The following is a 23,102-nucleotide window of genomic DNA, read 5'->3' as shown; positions in this document are numbered from 1 at the left end:
TTCATGTGGGAGGGTTAAAATGAGCTTTTTTTTTTTTTTTTTTTTAACATTAACTGAACACCAACACACTATGTGCACTTCACCTCCTCGCTCAAGGGAACGTCACACCCTCTCCACACTGCAGCATTTGATGCCTCTCTGCCCTCCATCCCTTCCTCTCACGTGCATGTTTTGTGTCAGCAAACCATGTCATGCTCCCCCCCCCCACACACACACACAGATTGTATGCATTGTGCCCCCCCCCCACACACACACAGATTGTATGCATTGTGCCCCCCCCCCACCCCCCCATGTCCCTGCTTCCTGGCACAGCATGGCAGTGCAGAATGAAGCCAGCTGGGTGTTAGCATGGGTGGGTGTAAATAGCGTACAACTGTTTGTTATGTACTGTAAGCTAAATGTGAGCCGTCCTATCAGATAGTGTAACAGACACAGACAGTTTATTCTTAGCAGAGCTGTGGTTACTCCTCTTGGCTTTCTTCAGGAGTACAGTAGATGTCTTGTGTATGTGTGTGTGCGCGCACGTGTGTGTGTGTGTATGTGTCCATGTCATTACGTGTCTCTGTGCTGCTGCCGTTCCCTGAGCGGGAGGCAGCAGTTCATTTCAGATGGTTGTTATGATGATTTTGTTTTAAGTGGTGTGAGGAGTGACTCCAGGCAGCAGGGTTTCCAATCGCTTGATGCTGCGGGAGAATAAATTACAGAGATATAGAATGACAAGCTTCAAAGGCCAGTTTGATGTCAAAGAGACAGTGGTGTAGCCGGTACATCAAATACTCTGCACTTGAAGAAAGTATAATTTAACGGGACTTGTGTTTGTTCTTGTCGGTGTCTGTCAAGTGTAATAGTTGCAACCTTTGATGGATGTGCGGCCATGCTTCTGAACACCTCGGGCATTCTCGGAGCATTTACAGCAGCACTACTTCCTCCTCATCACCACACAGCTGGCATGTCTCTGCTCACCACACACACACACACACACACACACACACACACACACACACACACACACACACACACACACACACACACACACACACACACACACACACACACACACACAAACACAGAACTGTATTTCCATCACTGCAGAGGACATTACATTGACTTGCATTCAATTCCTGGAGGTTGTCCTAGCCCCAACCCTTATTTTTACTGTACAAGTTTTCACCCTAAAATTGAATGATTTATGTAACTGTGACTCAGTGTTGTCCTCCAAAGGGAGGTGAGTCTCTACAAACAGATTTATGTCCTCACAACTAGAGAGAGACCTGTTACTAGGGATGTGAAAATTTATCGAGCAACTTCAGACATGCTCACATGTTGATGGTGAATGAAGCAGAAAGAACTGCTTTTTGGTCTGGCTGGGTTGTTTGTCGACAAAAATCACTTCCAATGCAGTGATTTTTACCTTCAAAATAAAAGCAGCTATACTTTATTATTATTATCATTAGTATTATTATTTTGTCAGAGCTGGCTTTGAGAGCTCTATTCTGAAATTTTTTTTCGCAGGAAGTCGAGCTATTCTGTTCCATGTTGTTAGAAGCTAAGCTAACATCATCTCTGGTTTGTCATCATGTCATCATCTGATCTCCTTTTTCTGTCATTCTCAGCTGCGTTATAGCACCTGCTAGTAGGATCATACACTTGAACCTTGTTGAATTTGGGTTTTGAGTGAAATGAAAATGTTACTTGTCACACAAGGACCTACATTTGAAAAAATGAATCCGAATGACACGTCAATAAATGTCTGACATGTCTGTGAGCTTTTGTGCCGTTCCATCTCACCCTGCCACATTAAGCAGGGCCGCTAATAACAGGAACACCGCCAGTCTAGCCCGTGAGCCCGCACACTGAGGGCGATCCCTACTGTGCTCAAGCATGTTTGTCCCCCCCGAGTGCAGTTAGTTAAACTTGTATAACCACTCTGTGTGGCATCCAGGCATGGGAGGCTGTTTCAGCCCTGGTACACCTGGAAGAGCTTATCAGAACGGTACCAAGGACCCGCGCATAGACTGAGTCACATTTCTTGACAAAGACCATTATTTTGCTTCACTTAGTCTGCTCCCACATGTATAGTTAGTTTGGGCTGATCCAAATCAGTTGATAAGTTTTCAAACTTAGTTTGGTTTGTTTTGACATAGAGAATTAGAGTTTGAGTGTTCTACTGTACAAAAAACCTCAATATATATTGTCCATACCATACGAAGACCAGCCCTTCAGCAGGTCTTGGTCCAGTGGTTTTGATGTTGTGGTCACAAATGCTGAAATCGAACTGCATCCTCAGGATTTGATGCAACTGAACTGAACAAGGATGCAGTGAATGCACCTTTAGTGTCACTATTGTACACTGCATCACTTAAGATGTTAACATTTCCAACACTTAAGGAGGTCCGATTGTGACAAATGACCTTATTTGCATGTTGTGTTTGTTTCATGCTCACACAGCTTGTTGTGTCTGTCATAAAAGAACGAGCAAGTGGGTTTTCAGGTCGATCCTCTACTTAGACACGGTGTTTGTGTGTGTGTGTGTGTGTGTGTGTGTGTGTGTGTGTGTGTGTGTGTGTGTGTGTGTGTGTGTGTGTGTGTGTGTGTGTGTTAGAGAGGGGACCCAGTTGTGAGTGTTTTCTTCCTGGAATGATGAAAGCAGCTGGCCTGTAAATGCTTGAGGTTTGTTTTGGTGATTTTGTGTGGAGGGGAATTGTAAGCCAGGGTAAGTAAATAGAAAACCTTTGTCAGGCACTGAAGGACAGGTGGGATATCAAGAGACATTTGTTAAAGATTCTTTTTATTCTTCATCAGTGTGGAAACTATCAAAAGTGATCATGAGAGTCCCATTAATAAGCGTAATTACGGAAGATGTGAATGAAGAAGCAGAAATATCGAGGCATCCTGTAGTTTTTATAGAGGCTCACCCCTCTGATGGCTGTTTAACACATTTATACATCCATCATAACAAACGGGATCATGAAACAGTGAGGCGACACGCTACGTATACGATGATACTGTTCAAGAATTGTTTGTTTTTATATGAGAAAGAAGTCACAGGAGCACTACAGGCATCAGAAAATAAAGGAGGATTTATGAGTAAAAACTGGAATAGACAATGCAGGATCCTTCAGTTCAATGAAATAGAATCATTAAAGAACCCAGACGTGCATCAGCCTGCGCCTTCCGTACTCCCAGGAGAACCCACACGTTTTGTGTTTGTTAATGTTTATGTGGGTGACCAACGTGAAAACGTGAGCGATCATGATGTATTATTATTACACGTGTCTCATCCTTTCTCCTTTTGGTGGCAGGTACCTGTGAAGCTGCTCTGTTAAACGTGTAATGATTCCTTCTATTTTTCATCATTATTGTTATTATTATTGTTATTATTGTTATTATAATACACTGACCTCGCAACTCCCCACTAGTCTACTTACAGTAGCAGGTGTAAGCAACATGTTTTTACTGTTTCTGCCCTGTGTGGCTGACTAAATCAACTCTTTTAATATAACTCCTGTATTGCACAATGTTTCCTTTTCTGTTTTTCATCTTCAAGAGCATCTCAAGGTTTCCTGAACATACTGCATGTGAAAACAAGGAAACACTTGGCTTCCTCATTTTTCTTCGTATGGAGGCTGAAAATAAAATCTCACATTGTTATTAATCTCTTGACACGGGCTCTGACTTGGGTCTGACCGCATAAAAAACATCTGTCCCGTAATTTTTTTTTAATTTGAATTTTTTTCCCTCAGAGAGTAGGTGTCCCCCCCCCCCCCCCATTGAAGGGGATGAATGGGAACGTTTAGTTTCCTGATTTTTGTTGTTGATAAGAATGTGATAATTTTACAGTTTTTGTGTGTTATTGCATGAGAAAATCAGAAAGTGAAACCTGGAAGATGAGTAGGAAACACAAACAGTTTTTCTGTCAGTGGAAGAATCACCCTGGTTTGGCTGAGATGCACAGTCATGGAGCTGTTAAACATTTGTTACCAGAAAAGTAGAAAAACGTTGTCCTGTTATGGGTGAAATGCTCTTAAATAGATGTGTCTATTTTTCTTTAATATTTTTTTGAATTGATGTGCAGCGTTCAGCTGGGCTTGCTAACGTGTTTGCTACATGACGGAGAAGGTCACCCTGAAGAAAGTCAGATTGCAGCCAGCTGTAAGGGGGCATGCCGCAGACGTAGTTGCATCAATAAATCGATTCTTCCCTTTTTCATCTGCGACAAGGACTGTTGCACAATTAATTTGCCTGTAAATGTAGCTTGATTGCAACTATGCATGTGAACGCACTGTGGCATTTAGTTGTTTTTGAATGGGTAAAAAAAAAAGAGGGAAAACTTGAATACGTGTGCCTAGAAACACAGGAAGTGCAGGTACAGGGGTAAGAACCTCAATGAACGCCTATGGGAGGTGTCACCAAATGAAGGAGTGGCCTATTAAGATACTTAATGTTGTTTTATTTCCTTTAATTTGTCACCACTCCACTATAGAGCCACAAACCTTTCTCACAGGCCTTTCCACAGTCACTAATAAATCTCTCCTCCCTTCTCTGTCTCTCTTTAAATGCAACAAAGACACGATCCTCTCAGGTAACTAGCTTGAAATATTGACGCCGACTAAGGATATTTACTCAGGTGTTTATCGCATATTGATTAGACCTGACCTCCGTGTGAGCATCTTCAATAATATATTACATTCCCACACAGACGGGCTTCCACCTTCCTCGTTCACATCTGCTGCTTCTCATCCTCAGCTCCATCTCCAGTCCACTTCCTCCTTAAGCCCCCCGCCTCATTTTACAGAGTAGGATTTGGAGCCATTTTAACCACGGGATTAAAGTCTGACAGGGATAATGCCATTTGAGCCACTTTTGAGTCACGTGACACAAGATGATCTAAGGTTTTGGGAGGAGCGCTATAATGTAATTAATGTATCGGAGGCTCTTCTTCATTTGCATCAGGCCGTTGTGGAGCTAGACACACATTTAAAGTGGAAAACTGCTCTTTTACAGATAATAGTGAAGAAAACTACAGTTGAATTTTTTCCAGCCTTTATATCCTTACTCTCTGTAGAAACTGGTTATGTTTTACTCTCTCCCTCATCAGGATAAGTTATTGATGCAATTTTAACCTGGTCGTACCCCCCCCCCCCCCCCCCACACACACACACACATGCACAAGTGCATCCTATATATACATATATAATCCCACCGCTTTGTTAATCTCTTGATGGCTTAAGATAAGCGATAAGATGGACTTCATTGTCCCGAAGGAAATTTGTCTGGGACACCTACAGCATACAGAAAAATAACTGTCAACATACTGCAGATAGAGTGCGCGCTCGAAACAGAGGGATTGACCTGGCGACAATCGATCAGACAGTAATATGCATCGTTTTAGACTTTAAAAACTTTAACTTTCACATTTTGTTTTAACACGAGCACTGTAAAAGTCACTCTGCTCTGTGGGTTTATGTCAATCATGAAATACATCGGCAAACCTCATGAAACCTTCGGAGATTTGTGGTTATTGGTGAGATCGCGACAGTCAGTGAAATCGCAGATACTCTGTTTCATTTTGAATTTGGTTTGTACGTTGGGTTTGAAGTGCTAATCATGACGGGTTTTTTTTTTTTATATAAAAACACGCAAACACCAAAATGTTACCTTACATAATGAAATTCCATTCGAGAGTTAATATTTGTTTTCAGTGCATGGAATATGTCAGTAAATACCGCATTTCTGAATGCTTTTCAGAATTTACCTATCTTAAAGTGCTCAACCAATTATAGAGGTCTCTCCGGTTCCAGCAGCATTTTGCTCACCAGGAGCTTCATTGATCCGGACCAAGGTGAGAGCAGCAGGTATACAAGCATCATCCTCCTATAGGAAGAGGGGTGGTGATTGCTCCACTCCGCTGTGCGAGTACAGTGTGAGGATGTATGGAGGCGCCAGGCGGGTGTCAAATCACCTGCACATGTTCTTAATAGAAAAGCAGAGATACCATCTGGACCTGCAGCCTTGTTGACATTGATTTGCTTAAGGACGGATTTAGGGTCAGTCTGTATCCCGTCAACATCATCAATGGCAGAACCATCTAGCGCCGTCAGGCACAGAAGAGAAATCACAACGATATCCAACTCATTCAGTTTCAGCTGTTTTGTCCGCAACAAAGATGTCTTTGTGGGTTTGCTGGTGTCTCCTACTCGGTCAAACTAACACACTTTGTAGATTTAACTGCGTCGATTCAAATTAATAATCTCCATTTAATCTCTACATCCCTTCTAATCTGTCTCTAATTCTTTACCTTCACTTGCATGTTTATGTTTCAGTGCTTATCAATGTAAATTTTAGTTTTCTGTGAACGAACAAATCATTAGAAGGGGAAATAAAAAGATAGATAAATAGATAATGATGCATTTATTGCCCTTATTTTAGCTTGGACTCTCAACCACAAGGACATCAAACTGGTTACAAGTGCCATTTAATTATATTTACAATTTTTCATTATCAATTTTTTTTTTCCAGGGAATTCAAGAAATTGTTGAATCTGTAAATTGTTAGAAAGTAGTGAAATATAGTTTTCTAATTTTCCCAGGTTATGGGAACATCGTCTTTGGATTGTTTATGTATTTATTTGAGAATGTAGAAAAAAAAGGGGTAAAGAAGACAAGGTAAAGCAAAAAATTCACATTTTAGAACATGAAACCTTTAAAATTTAGCTTGAAAAAGGATTTAAACAATTTGTTACAGCAATTAATTCACTGTCACTTGTCTTGTTTCAGCTTTATATATATATTTTTTAAATTCTATCTAAAGTCTGCAAACTTAGCATCCACTTCAGGGAGTCATGTGATGTTGGTGTCTCCTCCAAACGGAGACAGAACTTAGCAGGACTGTCCCACATTTGTGTTTTAATACTATCCAGCAGATAGCGGGACTTAAAAAAATAGCATCAAGAATAATACATAAGAAAATCTTGTTTTTGCCTGCTATTTAAGCAGAGCAATAAATAAACAATAAAAAAAATAGATAAACTGTCAACTGCAGTTACTTCTAAACCAATGCTGAACATGAGAAAACAGACCCAAAGCTCTGCAGCCCATTACTGTCACAGCACTGATACGAACCTGCGTGAGTCTGAAGAGAGTCCCTGTTTGATGCCGACAACACAAATACACATCTGCCTTAATCAGAGCTGTTATTTTTATTTGGATCAAAGTATATTTATTATTCATTTAGAAATTTGTTTTACTTAATTTCTGAAAACTTGTGGGAAGTAAATGAATAATGGTTGGAGGAAAATTCACACCTGGGTGTCTGATTTTTTTTTTTCTTAAATTTAATTTCCGTTTTATTGAACTCCTCTTCGTTGGATATTAAAATGTTACAACAGATGTGGCCGACACAAATTTAGAAGAAACATTAAAGGAACAAATGTATCGTACAATACCCTAAACGCTATTTTGGGACAGGCAAATTAAAGTTTTGGTTGGTTAACTATGCATGAATACAATCTCAACAACCAATGGAAATACTAGAAAACGTAATGCGGTCGCAGCAGCTGAACGCAGCCTTTCACACTCTCTTGAAGGTGATAGAGAATGAGGAGGAGCATGAGGAGGCTTCATGTACCACAAGAGGAACCAAACCGCTCATGTGGCTACAAAAAAGATGCAAGACAATGAGCAAACTGTGGCATTTGCACTGTGGCATAATGTCAGTGCCAGTGTGTTGTTAGTGTGATGTTGTGTTGCACCGTGTCTAAAACTAACACTAAACACTAAAAACTGCCTGCTATGACATGAAGGTGCAGAGCTGCATGGGGAAGAAGCGGGAGACACACTGGCTGTGCTCAGAACTGGAGCGACGCTTGGTGATTAACAGCAAGCACACAACTTAAGTCAAAGTGCTAAAATACATGCAGGTGTCAGACTGTGACCGCTTCATCCACGACTCCCAGCCTGCCACTGGCTCTCTGACTTTTTAGAGAAACACAATGTATACTTGTGTCTATTTCCCAAAAAGCTTTTCTTTTTTTCTTTTTTTTCTTTTTTTTTTTTGTCCAGCTGTGTTTGGACACAAGCTGTGAGTGGCAGGTGTGTTTTGAAACACACTTCTTATTGACCAGACCCGCCAGTGTTTCTGTATCTCTGAGGATGATTCCACACTCACCTGCTGCTTGTTACTGTACATGACTTCTCCCTGTTAGGAAGAGGTAGTGCACTAGTGTGTGTGTGTGTGTGTGTGTGTGTGTGTGTGTGTGTGTGTGTGTGTGTGTGTGTGTGCGTGCGTGCGTACGAGTGAAGCTGTGTTTCCAGAGGGAGCTGAAATTCAGGGGTACTTGTAAATGAGAGTTGAAAGTATAGGCACAGTTTGAAGTCTAAGGTTGGGAGTTTACAAAAAAATCTTCACGAAAACTAATAATGTCATAATTGAAGGGTTCCTGGTTCGATTCCCAGCCCCTCCAGAGTCTTTATATAAATGTATATATCAATATATATATCAATATATATGTATATATATCAATATATATGTATATATATCAATATATATATAGATATATCTATATATCTATATATTGATATATATATCAATATATATATTGATATATATCAATATATATATCAATATATATATTGATATATATCAATATATATATATCTATATATCAATATATATATAGATATATATCTATATCTATATATATATATATTGATATATATATATCAATATATATATTGATATATATCAATATATATATATATATATATCACAATATATATATATATATATATATCCAGAGTCTTTATCTAAATGTCCCTAGTAGATTAGAAAAGTGATATATATATATATATGGAGATATATATATGGAGATATATATATATATATATATATATATGTGTGTGTGTGTGTGTGTGTGTGTGTCTATGTATGTATGTATGTATGTATGTATAAACTACACTCCATTTACTAATGAACCCAGTGAGTAATGCAGATAGTACCACAGATACAGATCCACTTCAGATGCACCAGGCTTGTGTGCGTAACGTCTCATCAAAATGGAGCTTTTCCCTTTCTTCCTCTGTACCCACTTCACCAGCTCCGTCTGTGTCGCATGTGCAGTTGTGTGCTTTTTTTTTTAAAAATAACTGCTGTTACTTTAAAAAGATGCTATCAGCTTTACTTCAGTATATTGATCATTACTACCAAAAGACCATTGATGATCCTGAATCCCACAATGCCCCACTGCTGCCTTGTGTTGCCCCTGGTGCAATGATGTGCTTATTTTCATTAAATTTTAAACAGATTTTTTTTTTTTAAACACAGTTCTATGCTGTAGCAGCCAGGTTGGTGGCCGGCGCGGTGTATAGACGTGTGTTTAGAAAGAAAAAATTGACCAGTTTCAGCAGCTTCACTTAGATGTAATGGAAGTGCTGTGCAGTGACAGCTGTGTCATCAGAGATTAACCTTTCTGGCTTGTCTATAGAAATTCAGTTCTTTTGCTGCTAGCAGCAACAACGCCACCAAGAAGAGTGTAACCTCTGGGTGGACACAGGAATGCCAGAGTGCTTACATTATTACAGAGTGAGCTGTTATAATGAATTATCAGTTCTGTATTCATATGAAAAATATCAACAACCAGAAAGCACATACCTCTGCCAAGATGAATTTCGGGCCCCAGTTCTTTGGCGCGTGGACTCCGATCCTCACTGTAACCCACTGCCGAGTTCATAAAGTGGTTCTGACCAAATATGAGAGGGATCTGCATCGACTCACCAGAACAAGTATGTCAAAGTATAGATGCATTTTTTTTTAAACAAACACGTCTCATTTCCCGTTGCCACCAGGTGGCGCTAGGAGTAATCTTCCTCAAAATGGATTGACTTTATCCTTGACTCGTTGTACAGCCCTCCAGCAAGTTTGGTGAATATTGGCCTCAAAGTTCTTGCATAATCCCGCTGACAGGCAAACAAACAAATGCCAAAACATGACTTCCTCCTTGTCTGAGATCAGAATTACTTGCATTTTTTTTTTTTTTACTACGTCTACTAATTAGGCCTCTGAACCGTGCAAACTGTTCCTGAGGCTAAGAGTTGTGTACCTGTATCTCAGTCTGAATCTGCATAATCTGATTTGTAAATATTAAAAATATTTGTATTCAGATTTGCAAGTGTATTGAGATGTGTAAATGTTCACACAGATGGTGTATATAACACTTTTCCGGAACTACAGACAAGGCATCAGTTACAACTTTTTTTAATACCTTTTTTGTTGTTGTTTTTTTTAGTGACTTGAACATAAATTTGTGTTTGCCCTGAGCTCAGGCTCACAGGCTCATACTGTCAGGCTGCATACCGCTCTGCCCGCACTTTCCCCTGGTATGAAGCTTAGACACCACCAGTCGGCTGCAGCGTTGCATCGCTGGGCTGGGTAATGCTTGTGGCTGTGGGTTTGGAGGCCAGACTACAATGGAATGTTGATTGATCACTGTCAGTACATGTTCATGTTTTGGCAAAAGCTGTACTGGAGAGCTTTGTGAAAATAATAATGATAATCTGTATCTGTAGAAATGTTATATTTCCTCATTCAAAGAACCGTAGTCAAGCTAGCCTCCACCGAGCAAATACATGAAACTAAATGAAGTTAATAAATACTCATGAATAATAAAAACTACAATCTGTAAATTATTTAAGTAAAAAATAATGCTTAGAAAATCTTTTTTAATCTGACTTTTATTCACCAGAGGAAAGGACTGTCATTGAGGCACGCTAACAGACCAGTTGCCCCTCGGATTGGTAGTGAACATCACTCAAGCGATAACAGGACAGTCTGATGGTGAATGTCAAAATTAAAGCCCTCCTAAATGTTATATAAGAGCTGCTATGTTTCCCTCTGATTTCAGACCTGAATTGAAAGGAAACTTGTGCAGACACCTAGGAAATGAAACAGGCCCGGGCAGATGGTGAAGGATAAATCCCCTCTTCATTTTTCTCATCCCTCTTTAACTATGAATTATTAAACTGCCCCTGAACGCCTCCATTATCTGCATTTGTTATCCCATTATTAACTGAGATTTTATTTTCCTATTTTTTAATTTTATATATTATCTATATTTGGGTTTTTTTTGTGGATACATTTATTATTGAGAGACTCAGTGATTTATTGAATGAATGTCAAATCACCATAGAGACTGTGTAAAGTAAGTGCATGTATCCACAGCGACATCACTTATTGGTTTGTGGACTAAACCTCAAGCTTGGCATTTTGCCTGTCGCCATTTTGGTATGTGTTAGTAGAAATGATCATAAAGTGCACATGCCAGATGTTACACGTTTATCTCGATTGACAGGCCACTGTAGTAACAACCGGTCAATCACAAGTTAGCCGCAAACTAAAGCTTATTCAGTTTTATCATCTAACTTTAAACGTGACCATAATTGATAAAGATGAACATCATGTTGTATTGATGAAGACTTGAAACAGCAGTTTAGACCATAAAGTCTTTCGGAAAATATTTTTGGAAGTAATAAATCACACAAGTAGAAGGGTAGTTTTCTCATAGACTTCTTTTCAATCAAACTTGCATATAGTGGACTGCAACGGGACTGCTGCAGCCACAAACACTACCCAGCCCAGAAATGTCATTCTTAAAATCACTGGGTGCTTCAGACGACTGCTGGTATGCCGGCTGTATCCTGATGCACCATGCAGGAAGAGCAGAAGCCTGTGAGGCTGAGCTCAGGGCCAACTAAACCCACAGTTGCAGACATCTCTCTGAAGATTTGTCGACAAATGAACTAGTCGTGTTTTTGGTGTCAAGACAAAATGTAAGTGTATAAAATTGACAAGTTTATTGGCGTATGGATGAAATACATGGGGGTGCAGCTGTTGTGCAAGGCCCAACTGGTCTGTTTGTATTGTGGTTTTTAGGCTACGATTTCCTGTTCCTCTTTGTAGAAAAACATCCTCATCAACTGATACGAGAAACGCTCATGGTGAGCTTCATTACATATACGTAACATAAAAAACGAAGTCTGCTGTCACGCCTTTATTCTTCCACACAGTCTCGTGTGGGCGGAGCCAATTATGTGACTGCACTGCACAGTCAGCAGATACACACAAACTGATACTGATATTATTTTTAATTCCTTCTGGAACCAAAAAAAATAAAAAAAATAATTCACACCCAGATAGAAAAGGTTTATGGCTTGGTTTTGGATCGTTACAGTTTAATAAAAGAGAAACTCTATCGAACCATACTTGAGTTTTTTTTTTTTATAAACTTTTTTTAATTGATAAATTGTAATTCATTTAAATATGCTTGAGGCAGTTGAGATCTGACTCATATGTTGAAATATCCAAGAACAAATCAGGCGAGAACAGGCCCAGATAAAACCAGGAAATCTCTAACCATTTACTACATTTTTAATGATGCCAAGTCTCCCCATACTGCTTTTTGATTTTGGGGGAAAATATCAACAATCCATCTACGGACTGATAGTGTACAGATCCATATACGCATTTACCAATATGTCTTAATATTTAGATAAACATTTAAGGATGTTTTTTTATCACTTAAAGAGCTCGATATTCACATTCAACCATACATATCCACGAATTCAGATTTTGAGATTTCATTTTTCTTTTTGGTAATACATATTTTCAAATTGAAGTACACAGATTCTTGACAAATCTCAGTTGGCCTTCTTTACAATTTGATTATGCACAAATTGATTACCGTATAGTTACAACACCTTCCGCACACTTTTGCAAATAATCTTTCTACAGTAATACCTCAAATCTGGAGGGAGTGGTGAGTCAGGTGGAGAAGGATGTTGAGAGGCAGTCTCCGGTGGAGCAGGAGACAGACTGAGCAAAGCCGGGCAGGCAAACAGTTTTAGGGCTTGCATAATGTTTAGCGGTGTGCGTGCGGTATTGATCCAGGTTAACTCTGCCGGGACCTGCGCCTATGGCAGGCAGGCTCAGCCCTCCAGCTACAGTATAATACCTTATGGTTGGCAGATTAAAGGATGAGACCTAAGGAACAGGCTGCACAACTCAACATAAAGCAAGAGAAGGCAGCCATGAGCAGAAGCTAACGGCGGACCCACACTCCACCACCGCAGTATGAGCTGGTATCCACCTGTCAGTAGCCTTTAGCCCTGTGGAGTATGAGAGAGAGAGAGAGAGAGAGAGAGAGAGAGAGAGAGAGAAAATACATCTGCAAGCGCACGTAGGGAAGACTAGGCACACTAGTCCCTATACGTCTGGTCTGAGTGTGATTGCGTGTCAGTTGGTGGTGCGCCTGTAGGCTCGCTGTGTGCCTGTCAGCGACAGTGCTGACGACGTGCTTTGTGACGGAGCCTTGGAGGAGTCTGTGAAATAGCTGTGTGGAGGAGCAGGGAGGCGTTTGATGTGCGCAGGACAGGACAGAACAGCATGGCACATGACTCCGCTTGAATCAGCTTTCTGCTTTTATTTGTTTGCTTGTGGCTCAGTGGCAGTGGAAATTAATTCAAGCACCAACAAATTGAAATGTAAATGTTGTAATTGCCGCTGATTGAACGTTTGCTGGCAGATAGCACTTTTACTCTAAAATCTTGCATTAGGATTTACGTCCATGACAATAACTATAATATGTTATTTACTCAGATTTAACTGCAGCGTTTGTGTGTGTGTGAGTGATGTTGCAGATGTAATATTTTTCCATTAGCGAGTGATTGCCAACACAGCTTATTTTATTACTCATTTGGCTAAAAAGGACTCAGATGCAACATGCTCCTCTGTGCTGTGCTACAAGACGAGTAATGCAATTGATTGTCAACACATAATAAACACTGGTTTCTCAATTTGTAGTTGATTGAAAGATGCCTACTCACAATGCTGCCATTAACACACTGTTTCCTTTAGACTGACACTGTGCTCGTGAACCAGAAATCTATCAGAATCTCCAACAGAGTTAGTGTTAGAATGTTTGGTAGATTATTATGGATGGTATATTCCTGTATTAATGTCAGTTTTAACAGGGCTCTTGGATTTTATTTTTTACATCTAAAGTAGTTTTGTGACAAATGATGTAAATAAAGTATCCTCCGGCAAATGATCATTTGCATCGGCTGATTTTGGCCTTTTTTTTGCAGATAAACCAGCCAACGTGACTTTTAAACGGATAAAATGTCTGCACAGATAATATAATGAAGAAAATATGCTTTGCTACTGTAGCAGTGGTGTAGCTAGGTAGTTTGTCCACTAGAGATCTCAACATTGTTTAGGATCCTCTGTCTGAGAGGGGCAGCAGTGTCTTCAGCGCTAAGTTGCTAACTTGCTCTTGAAAACATCGCTGAATGAAATTATTGTCTTGAGTCTGTTGAGTGCTGACTGTGTTATTAAGTCATTGATGAGATGCTGGAAACTAAATTAACCTTTTCATCTTTTAGTCTCCTGTTTGCAGCCTACCTGATGCTAATACTTAGTTTGCTGCATTAGCTAGCCTGTTAGCAGTAGCTGCAATTTTTTTCAGCTGAGAGCAAGCTAATGTGTTGCCATCTGTAATTACTGAAGTTAGTCCCATAACCCTGTAATAAGTTAGCGTCTTTAATGTCCGGTTCCCTCTTCTCAAAGTCAGTAGGTTTTCAGCTGAATGCCCGAAATAAAGTTTGGTGCTACTATTAGCTGTACACATTTGAACATTTTTCCTGTAGCACAAAGTACATTTGTCAACACTGCACTCATGAATTTCAAAGCGTTGTGATGTTTTGAAGACATCAGCTGATTCTAACGAGTGGCTAAAGTCTGCAGGGGTTGTCACCAATATTAAATCCTCACACTGAAAAAAAAGCACGAGGCTAGTTGTGATTTGAAGTCATGCGTCTGTCTTATATTTTGTTTATGGCTTAATGATGTTAACGATGGCTTTTTTTTTCAATTAATAAATGATTTTATGCTTCAAAGATCATACTGAAAAGTGGTGTTTATTTTTGAAGATTATATCGTCGAAGCAAACGTAGGATTTGCCCCCAAAATGTATCAACTCTTATCAGGGGGTGAACTGTTTTTTCCTGGTTTTATTGTTTGTTATTATTTGGGGTTTTGCATTCAGATATTTCTTTGAGATTCCTCTGACACATTTTTTTTCTTTTTTTTCTTCGTCAACATTTATGCTTCATTGTCAAAGTAGTCGTGTCACACTTAGGGTGTAGCTCCCTAAGAAGACAATTCACCTGGTGTAGCTGAGAATTATGAGCTCCTCGCTACTCCTGCTCTCATCTGTCAGGCTGGATCGAAGAAAGTTCACTGTATACGTTCAAGATGTGGGACGAGGGTGACTTTTACACTTGTTGATCCAAGATGAAGCAGTGCGTTGTGTCGTCTGTGGTGGGCTGGATGGTTTTAATTCAAATGTATAATTCCAGAAAAATTATCGAAATGTGACCAATTTCATTGTTCCTGATGAGAGAACATTTGTTTGGCGTGAGCTGAACGCTGAGATGTTTAAGTGCAGGCTGAAATTGAATTTATATTGACGACACCTGAGAGCTGAAAATCATTTTTGTATGGCAGCCTTATGAAAACAGCTTCTTACATTTTCTCACTGAACATTTCTCTGTACAGTAGGCAGAACAAGAGTAAACATTTCACCCAAACAAGAATTAATTGCCTGGTATGAGTCATTGAAATCTATTGAATCATTTGTATTCAATCCCACCATACAACACTGAATAATTCCCCAGTGGCAGAAATTAATCTACTTGAAATTTCCCTGCGCAGTGATAGCCGATGCACTTTGTAGGACATGGAATGGTTGAAGAAACAGCCTTATTTACATCTTCCTACGAACCAGCAGAGTGAGTGTAGATGGGGAACAAATAAACAGGAAGGTTGTGGCTTCCATTAGAGCTGCATGTGTCTACCTGACTGGCTTTCGGTGCTGTGCTTCCCTGCTTGGGTGTCACCGTAAAAGTGAATGCGTGAAGAGAAACGGGCAGGCAGGTGGATCTGTCGAATCCTGATGAGGTCTCACCCACCCAGGGTTAGGAGGGAAACAGAACCAGGCGACGCAGCGAAGTTCGCTTCCATCAGTATCAGATTCTTACTTTGGGTGATGGGAAATAAATATTTGATGAATCAGAATTAAAGAATTAATTAAAGAATAATGTGATTTATGAATCCGTAGAGGAAGATGTCACTAGTATCTCAAATTATTACCTTGAAAATCTCAATATATTAATTCAGAAGAGGATTGTTTTAATGTATTTCATACTGGAACTTTTCTTCAACATTGGAATATTTTTTTTTTCCCCACCAGCTGTCATAAGACAGGCATATATGTTGTTAGTATGACAGTGTTTTCGTTAGAGATGCATTATTTCACAGCAGCAGTCTTTTTTTTCTTGACTATAAACATCATTGCCGCTGGCGTTATGTTGAAGATGACATCATGAGGCTGGAGTAAAGTACAAAGTGCTTCTTATTAAAGAGCAAGAACTACACACAAATGCCTAAAGTTTAGATTTACTCGAAACAGTTTTGATTGAAACGTATGGCTGGGTTTTAATACGCGATGGATCGCAACATTGATCTGCACCATCTCTCTGATGTCAATCTGTGAATTAAGTCAGTTTTGGCTCCTGATTCCAATATTCTCGATCTCATATCTCTAGATTTTACTTTACATGACGCCTGTCACTGTGGGGATTATTGATTTTATTTATTCTTTTGATTACTTGCTTTTGCATGAGAAAACAGGTCAATTCTTGTGTCACTTTCCCAGCGTTCCATCTTGAAGTGCTTGTTATTATGTTTACTATTCTCTCTTTTCTTTTTAGGCCTGACGTTTGTTTTAGGGTCTCAGTTTATCTGCTTTTATGACCACAGAGTCACGAGCCAAGAAGACAGGGCACGTTCCAGATTTCTAAGTGAAAATGATAGAGGCTTAGGACATGTACTGATTTAAAAACACGTTCATCATTTATCCATGGAAATATATCGTTATTCAATTCTTGTATTTTGTAGCAAAGAACTGTCACTTGTTTTCTGCAGTTTGGTTTATTTTGCTCCTTTATTTACAAAAAAGAGCAAAAGGGAAAAAAGAAATCTCTGCTCATTTTATTGTAACATATATACAGCAAATAAAAAAAAAAACAAATCCAGATTTTTTGGCCCTTCTGCTTTGTTTTGACAGTGATAATGGAGAGAGAAATGATGCCATGCAGCAAAGGGCCCTGGCTACATTTGAACCCAGGCCGCTGTGGTTAAGACTTGCTACCAGGGTGCAGCGCTAAATATATATTTCAAACATAAGCAGGAAATCGCTTTCACAGTGCTTCAGGATACAAAACATTGATGCTCTTCCCATTAGGGGCAAAACTCTTTTTTTTTTTAACCTGTTTTGGAAGAGGAGCTGAATTTGTGCTGGGATCTTTTTGTTCCTGTGTGATTGAGACATGCTCACAGACAGAAGCCTCATATTTTATATTTGATTAGGGAACCTATAAGAAATCTCAATTTAAACCTGACTTGATAACAATTCATTATCATGTATTATTGGAAATTCAGTTCCATATGTGTTAATTTGTATTCTTGCCTGCAGACATTGTTCGTGCAGACCTGCTGCGCGCTGACTCTCACAATAGCAATTAATTCAGTTAATTGGTTGGAAGTATTTAAATTAAGACAGTCTTGGTTGTCCCCTCTAATAATTAAATAATTAATACCAGTTCTTTTAAACAATGGAACCTTCAAATGATGCAGTATTACAATAATTTATTACACAATTTTACTGTGAATTCTCTTTTGTTTATAACAGCTTGTCTGATGCGCAGCTCTGCTCAGGAAACAATCATTTACATGTGCACATGCACAGCATACTATGTATGCGTGTAACACGTGAGGAGCAGCTTCAAGGTTTGCTTTTCCTTTGAGAGGACAAATAGAAGCAACAGTCTTTTTGGCTGAAGTACAATAACATGCATAGACACTTCTGTCATACAAATCCTGTTATCTCTGCTCCACAACAATCGGAGGGTCTGTGGAGAAGCTCCACACAGAAATGGCCTGAGCTCCCTGTTAATCCAGCAGCAGTGGGTGGGTGGGGGGGCACAGTGGGAGGGCCAGCGCAGTTTGAAAAGAGGAGCAGAAGGACATCTCAGGTCCTGTTCAGACCTGGCATTAGCACGTGTCTTGAGCGATCCCATCACTACAGTGGACAGTGCAAAGTACATCAGTTCACATTTGGCATTAAAATGCGTCTCCACAGATCTCTCTTCCTCCCTCTTGCTCTCTCTAGATGCTAATAGACACATACGTCATGTCAGAGTGTTGTTGTTTTCAATCATTCAGAGGCACCAATATATTCCCCACATCCAGTCTGCCAGAACCTAAAATACAGATGTGTCTGTTCCCCTTGTGCACTGGGAAAACAAAATCAACTAAGATGTTTTACACACCCTCACAATGCACTTTTTGTAGTTTTCTGATGTGGATAAACCATCTGATGCAACTATAGAAGTGAATGACGATGGTGGTCTGGGTAGTCAAGGTGCCCCAGGTCCCTTTCGTGTGGCTACAAGTGACCCACCCGACCACCAGGTCTATGTGTTGACTGCACTCATCCCTGATCTCAGGTCTGAACTGGATCTTCCACAGTTACAATCAGAACCAGAGAACTGGTGTATTAGTGAGCTGAGACCCACAGAAACCAACTGATTGCTAATTAGCTTAGCACAATGCATGGTAGTGGATGGAAATGAGAGCATGCCTCTGTCAAAGGTACCATCACATTGTTTCGCCTCTATTAACGTGACTAAGGTTGTGTGTAACATTCACAAAAATAACTGAAATGACCAGATATTGTTATTTTAGAACAAGATACATAACCCCAACTACTTTCCTGACCAAACCATAGCTTGACACCAACAAGTACCTCCTACAAACTGGATTTCAGGTTTCCTCCATTTCTACCATGGAATGGTCCTTGATTATTTTGTATTGGCATTATATCTCTGGCTCTGGCATGTATATTTAGCACATATGTTGAAGTTGTGACATTGTGTGAGAAGAATCAAAACATGCCGCCATGACATTAGGGTCATTTCGTACGCCTGTGAGGTCCAGTTGTAAGTCACTATCATGTGGGTCAGTTCAGTAGGTAGTATCTGTCCAAAACAGTAGTTTCTGAATGTAGTTTATATTTAAAATGGTTATTTTTTTATCCATCATTTGAGTCAGAATTTCTCTCGACATTTCATCCCAGCACTTTTCTTTGCCTCCACCAAAGTGGAGTATAATTTCAAATGCATTCCCTTTCTGTCCCGACACAGACACATGCTCTTTATCCAATCAGCTCTGTCAACATTGAACCCGGTGACTCGTTTATAGTGGACGTAAGTTGGACCTGTTCAAATGAATCCTAGCGGCTACTGCAGAAGTCGCTGGAATCGGGATACGTGCACGCGGAGACGGCGGAGATGTTATCACCTTGTTCATTATAGCTCTTTAAAGTACAAGCGAGCGATCTGAGCCGGCTGAGCCTCTTTGGCTCAGAGACACTGAGGCGATGAATGTTGATGTGTTAAATGGATAAAATCACTACAGATGGACGTGTGGTTTTTAAAGAAATGAAGGTTGAAAATGTTTTGTCATTGATGATGTGAAGTCAGGAACTTCTGGGGGTGAATACCTACTCAGAAAGTTAAAATTCCTCTGACTGCTCCGCATGCACATATTAGTATGCATGAAGTGTGTGCGTCGACACGTTTTTTTTTTTTAACTCGTGCAGGTGGGTGCAGTAAATATTAGCTTTTCAAATGACCGTGGCCACCCTCAGATATTTAAAGGCCAAAATTGAGAGGCTTTCTTTTTTCTCTTGGCAGGCGGCTCCAAACAGTTTGCTTACATTCAACAAACATTAAGTAACCATTGACTTCAGTCTGCATCTTCTACTGTAGTTCATTTTGGACTTTGGGAAAGCAGGAGCTGCGAAAGGGCGCCGGGTTCAGCTTGAATGCAAACAAACAGGAGAAACTAGCAGATGCCCGCCGCCTCACAGAGATCCACTGATAGTGAAGCAACACCTATGACCTGCATGTGTTGCAGGGCGGCGTGGACGCGTCCACCCCGGAGACAGACAGACGGCAGTGATCTAGCCTGCAGCCACAGGCATGCTGAGAATGGGACAGAAGAACTGTTGGGAAACAATTTTTTTCCCAAAAGATGTCCATCCAGGAAGCTTCATCTGCATATTTTAGAATGATGGACAAGCGAGCTGTACAGAATACATGAGATGATATGACGTAGTCTGATAGGGAAACAGATGACGGCATTACAGTGGTGCATTTCAGCTTGGTACATCACGGCTGGTAAACCAGTTAACAAAAACAATGGAGGATGTAGCCTTCATAATCTACATTCAATCCAAGCAGACAACGCTGAATGAAAGGAGCTTTTAGTTTCCATATTCAGCTCGAGGATGCCAGCTCTGGTTTGAGGTTTTCACTTGGCCTTAAATGCTTTTCAGCTATTGGCTGCATTTGGTTGGTTGGTTGGAGGTTGTTTACTACGTTGAAAAATGTGATGTGTTTTGCGGTTCAGGCTTGATTTTATCAGTTTAGCCTTGTTTGGATATGGGTTGCAAAGAAAGGTCTCACATGGAGCCACCGCTTTCAACAACCAGCGGCACACAGCTTGCAGGCCGTCGTGTGGTAGGACACGCTGGCAGTCATCCCTTTTTTCTTTTCTGGGTTTTTGTGGATGTATCACATATTTCTTGTTGTTTTATTTAAAGAATTATTAACCTTTCAAGACCCTTAAAATTCTTACTGTACAAAATATTGGGAACGACTTCTTATTTCGGAGAGGATAGGATTGTCTGTGCGACGCCGTCTTTCTCCTCTTTTTCCTGGGCAGCACAAGAGTCATTCATTCATGTCCAGCTGCCAGCTTCATCCTCTCCTCGCTGCTGACAGGAAACTCTGACCTGCAGTCTTTGGGGCTCAGACATGCTCAGAGAGAAAGATGCTTGAAGGAGGAGTGTGTGGTGTGTGTGTGAGTGTGAGTGTGAGTGAGTGTGTGTGTGTGTGTTTGTTTTTGTGTATACTAGACAAAACGTGTGTCTTGTAGAGTAAATAGGGTCCACTTCTAATGCTACACGCTTCATCTGGTCCCTGTGTTTCCCTCCTGTCATGCTTCGTAATTGTACCTCAAAAGGCTTTTAAATGTGTTTTTGGGATATGGTCGTGTCGCAGTGTGGCATTCTCTCTTCTAGTCTACTTTTTTTTTTTTTTTAAATCTGCAGCCCTCATGGCGGAGCTGGACGCTCTCTCACGTTAATGTAGTTGTTAACAGCTTGTGGTCACTGAGCGGTTTGTGTGGCTTTGAGCCGACACGCTCACTGGAGGCGGAGAGAGGCTGTGTGGAAGCTCTGGATAGAGCAAAAAAGACGAGAGGAGAGGGAGGGACACTGTCCAGTGTGTCCCCCCGTTTCTTCTCTGAATTACTCTGATAAGAGTAGGACTGGGAGTCTATCGTTTAACATGCTCCACAACAAATACACAAACTGATGCAGATGAAACGTTGTCAGATAATTTCATATGTTGATTGTTTTCTCTTTAAAATGCACAAAAAACCCCTCCAAGCCTCAGGTGTCCTCACATATTTGAAAGGTGTCTGGGGTCAGAGGGGCAACTCGATTCAAAACTTGATCCTACTAATGATGCTTTGAAAATTAAAGCAGTGCTTTTTAACTTCACTTTATTATTTGTCATGTTAAATTTGCCTATAATACACTTTCATCATTTCAGAATTTAGCTGTTTATTTAATTTGCCAGTTTTTATGATGCGTGATGGACAGAAGATATGAATTGATAATTTAAAAAGATTTATTAGATTCAGTTTCATTAACTTCAAATCATGTTTTCATGTAATTTCCTCTGTCGATAGTGAGAACACAGTAAGATATCACGTGTAGGAGGTTGTTACTGCTGCCTCATAAATATTACCTCAGTCAGTACTAGCCGTTGAATGAACTGTGGGTGTTTTAGCGATTAACCGTTTACGTTTTGAATTGCAGCGTTTAATTATGTACTATACAACTTTGCTATGCTTCTCTGAAGTGTGTGTGAGTGGGTGTTCAGGTCTGAAAATTCACTCCGTCTGTGTCTCTCATCTCTGCAGGAGTCGGAAGATCCAGATCCGGAACATTCCCCCTCATCTACAGTGGGAGGTCAGTGCGTGCGTATGTGTGTGTGTGTGCTTGCGTGTGTGTGTTTGTGTGTGTGTGTGGACATGGAATAACACCAGGACTCTCCTGAAAATTAGTCAGCACATTTAATACTGTGTTTCTCTGTTGGCTAAATTGTTTGTCATTTATCATTGTGTCACTTCTTGTTAATTTGTAGATGTGAGTGCATGCGTGTGTGCGTGCGTGAGTGCGTACGTGCATACGTGTGTGCATATGTCTGTGTGTATGTGTGTCAACATCTGCAACCTTGCGCTCGGTTCCAAGTTACTTTTCTTTGGCTTCATGCTTGCAAACTATCTTGTTTCCTTCTGGGTTTCCACCATATTAGTGATGTTCTATCTCCAAAATCACAAAATGTTTCAATCCATTAGGAATTTAACTATAAAAGGGACAAATAAACTAACTCTCTCTCTCTCTCCCCCTCTCCTTTTTTTTAGGTGTCAATACTAGTTTAGCTCAAGTCATTACACATTATAACCCTGTATTGACCAGCAGTTCATTGATTCTGAACCTCTAAATCAGGATTGTAGCAGGATCTGAGAAATTCCTTTTTTTTTTTCCAAACCGTGACTTCTCAGTCGTCCGTCTCCCCCTTTTACATGACAATGGTGAACACATGTGACTGCACGTGACATACGTGTAGGCCCACCCCCAGTGTGTTCTACACCCATATATCTCCTCTGCATACGAGCGGCTGGTCAGGATGTGGGTGTAGTGACAGCACTGCAAAGGCTTGTGACTTCTTTAGTGATTTGTGTCCATCAGTGATAGAATGATACCATTCATCAGTAAGAGTACCAAGGTTCAGACTATTTTAAATGGTTCTGGCTCAAGAACCTGCACCAGTTTTGAGGTGAAAGTGATGTAGTTT

At 40.2% G+C, this 23,102-nt stretch overlaps 1 protein-coding gene across 2 annotated transcripts in view; it reads left to right on the top strand.

Annotated features, from left to right (window-relative positions):
• igf2bp2a (insulin-like growth factor 2 mRNA binding protein 2a) overlaps positions 1–23,102 on the top strand; it is a 57,481-nt gene that overhangs the window by 11,434 nt on the left and 22,945 nt on the right. For both annotated transcript variants that reach the window (XM_086221184.1, XM_086221183.1), the window contains exon 3: positions 22,165–22,213. In XM_086221184.1, the coding sequence (XP_086077310.1) occupies positions 22,165–22,213 (49 nt within the window). The remainder of the gene's footprint in view (positions 1–22,164; positions 22,214–23,102) is intronic.

Source organism: Aulostomus chinensis, chromosome 12 (genome assembly GCF_037954235.1).
Source record: "Aulostomus chinensis isolate RoL2024-O1b breed Wild chromosome 12, RoL_Achi_v1.0, whole genome shotgun sequence".
Lineage (NCBI taxonomy): Eukaryota > Metazoa > Chordata > Actinopteri > Syngnathiformes > Aulostomidae > Aulostomus > Aulostomus chinensis.
The sequence above is the reverse complement of the archived record's forward strand: the minus strand, read 5'-3'. Positions and strand labels throughout refer to the sequence as shown.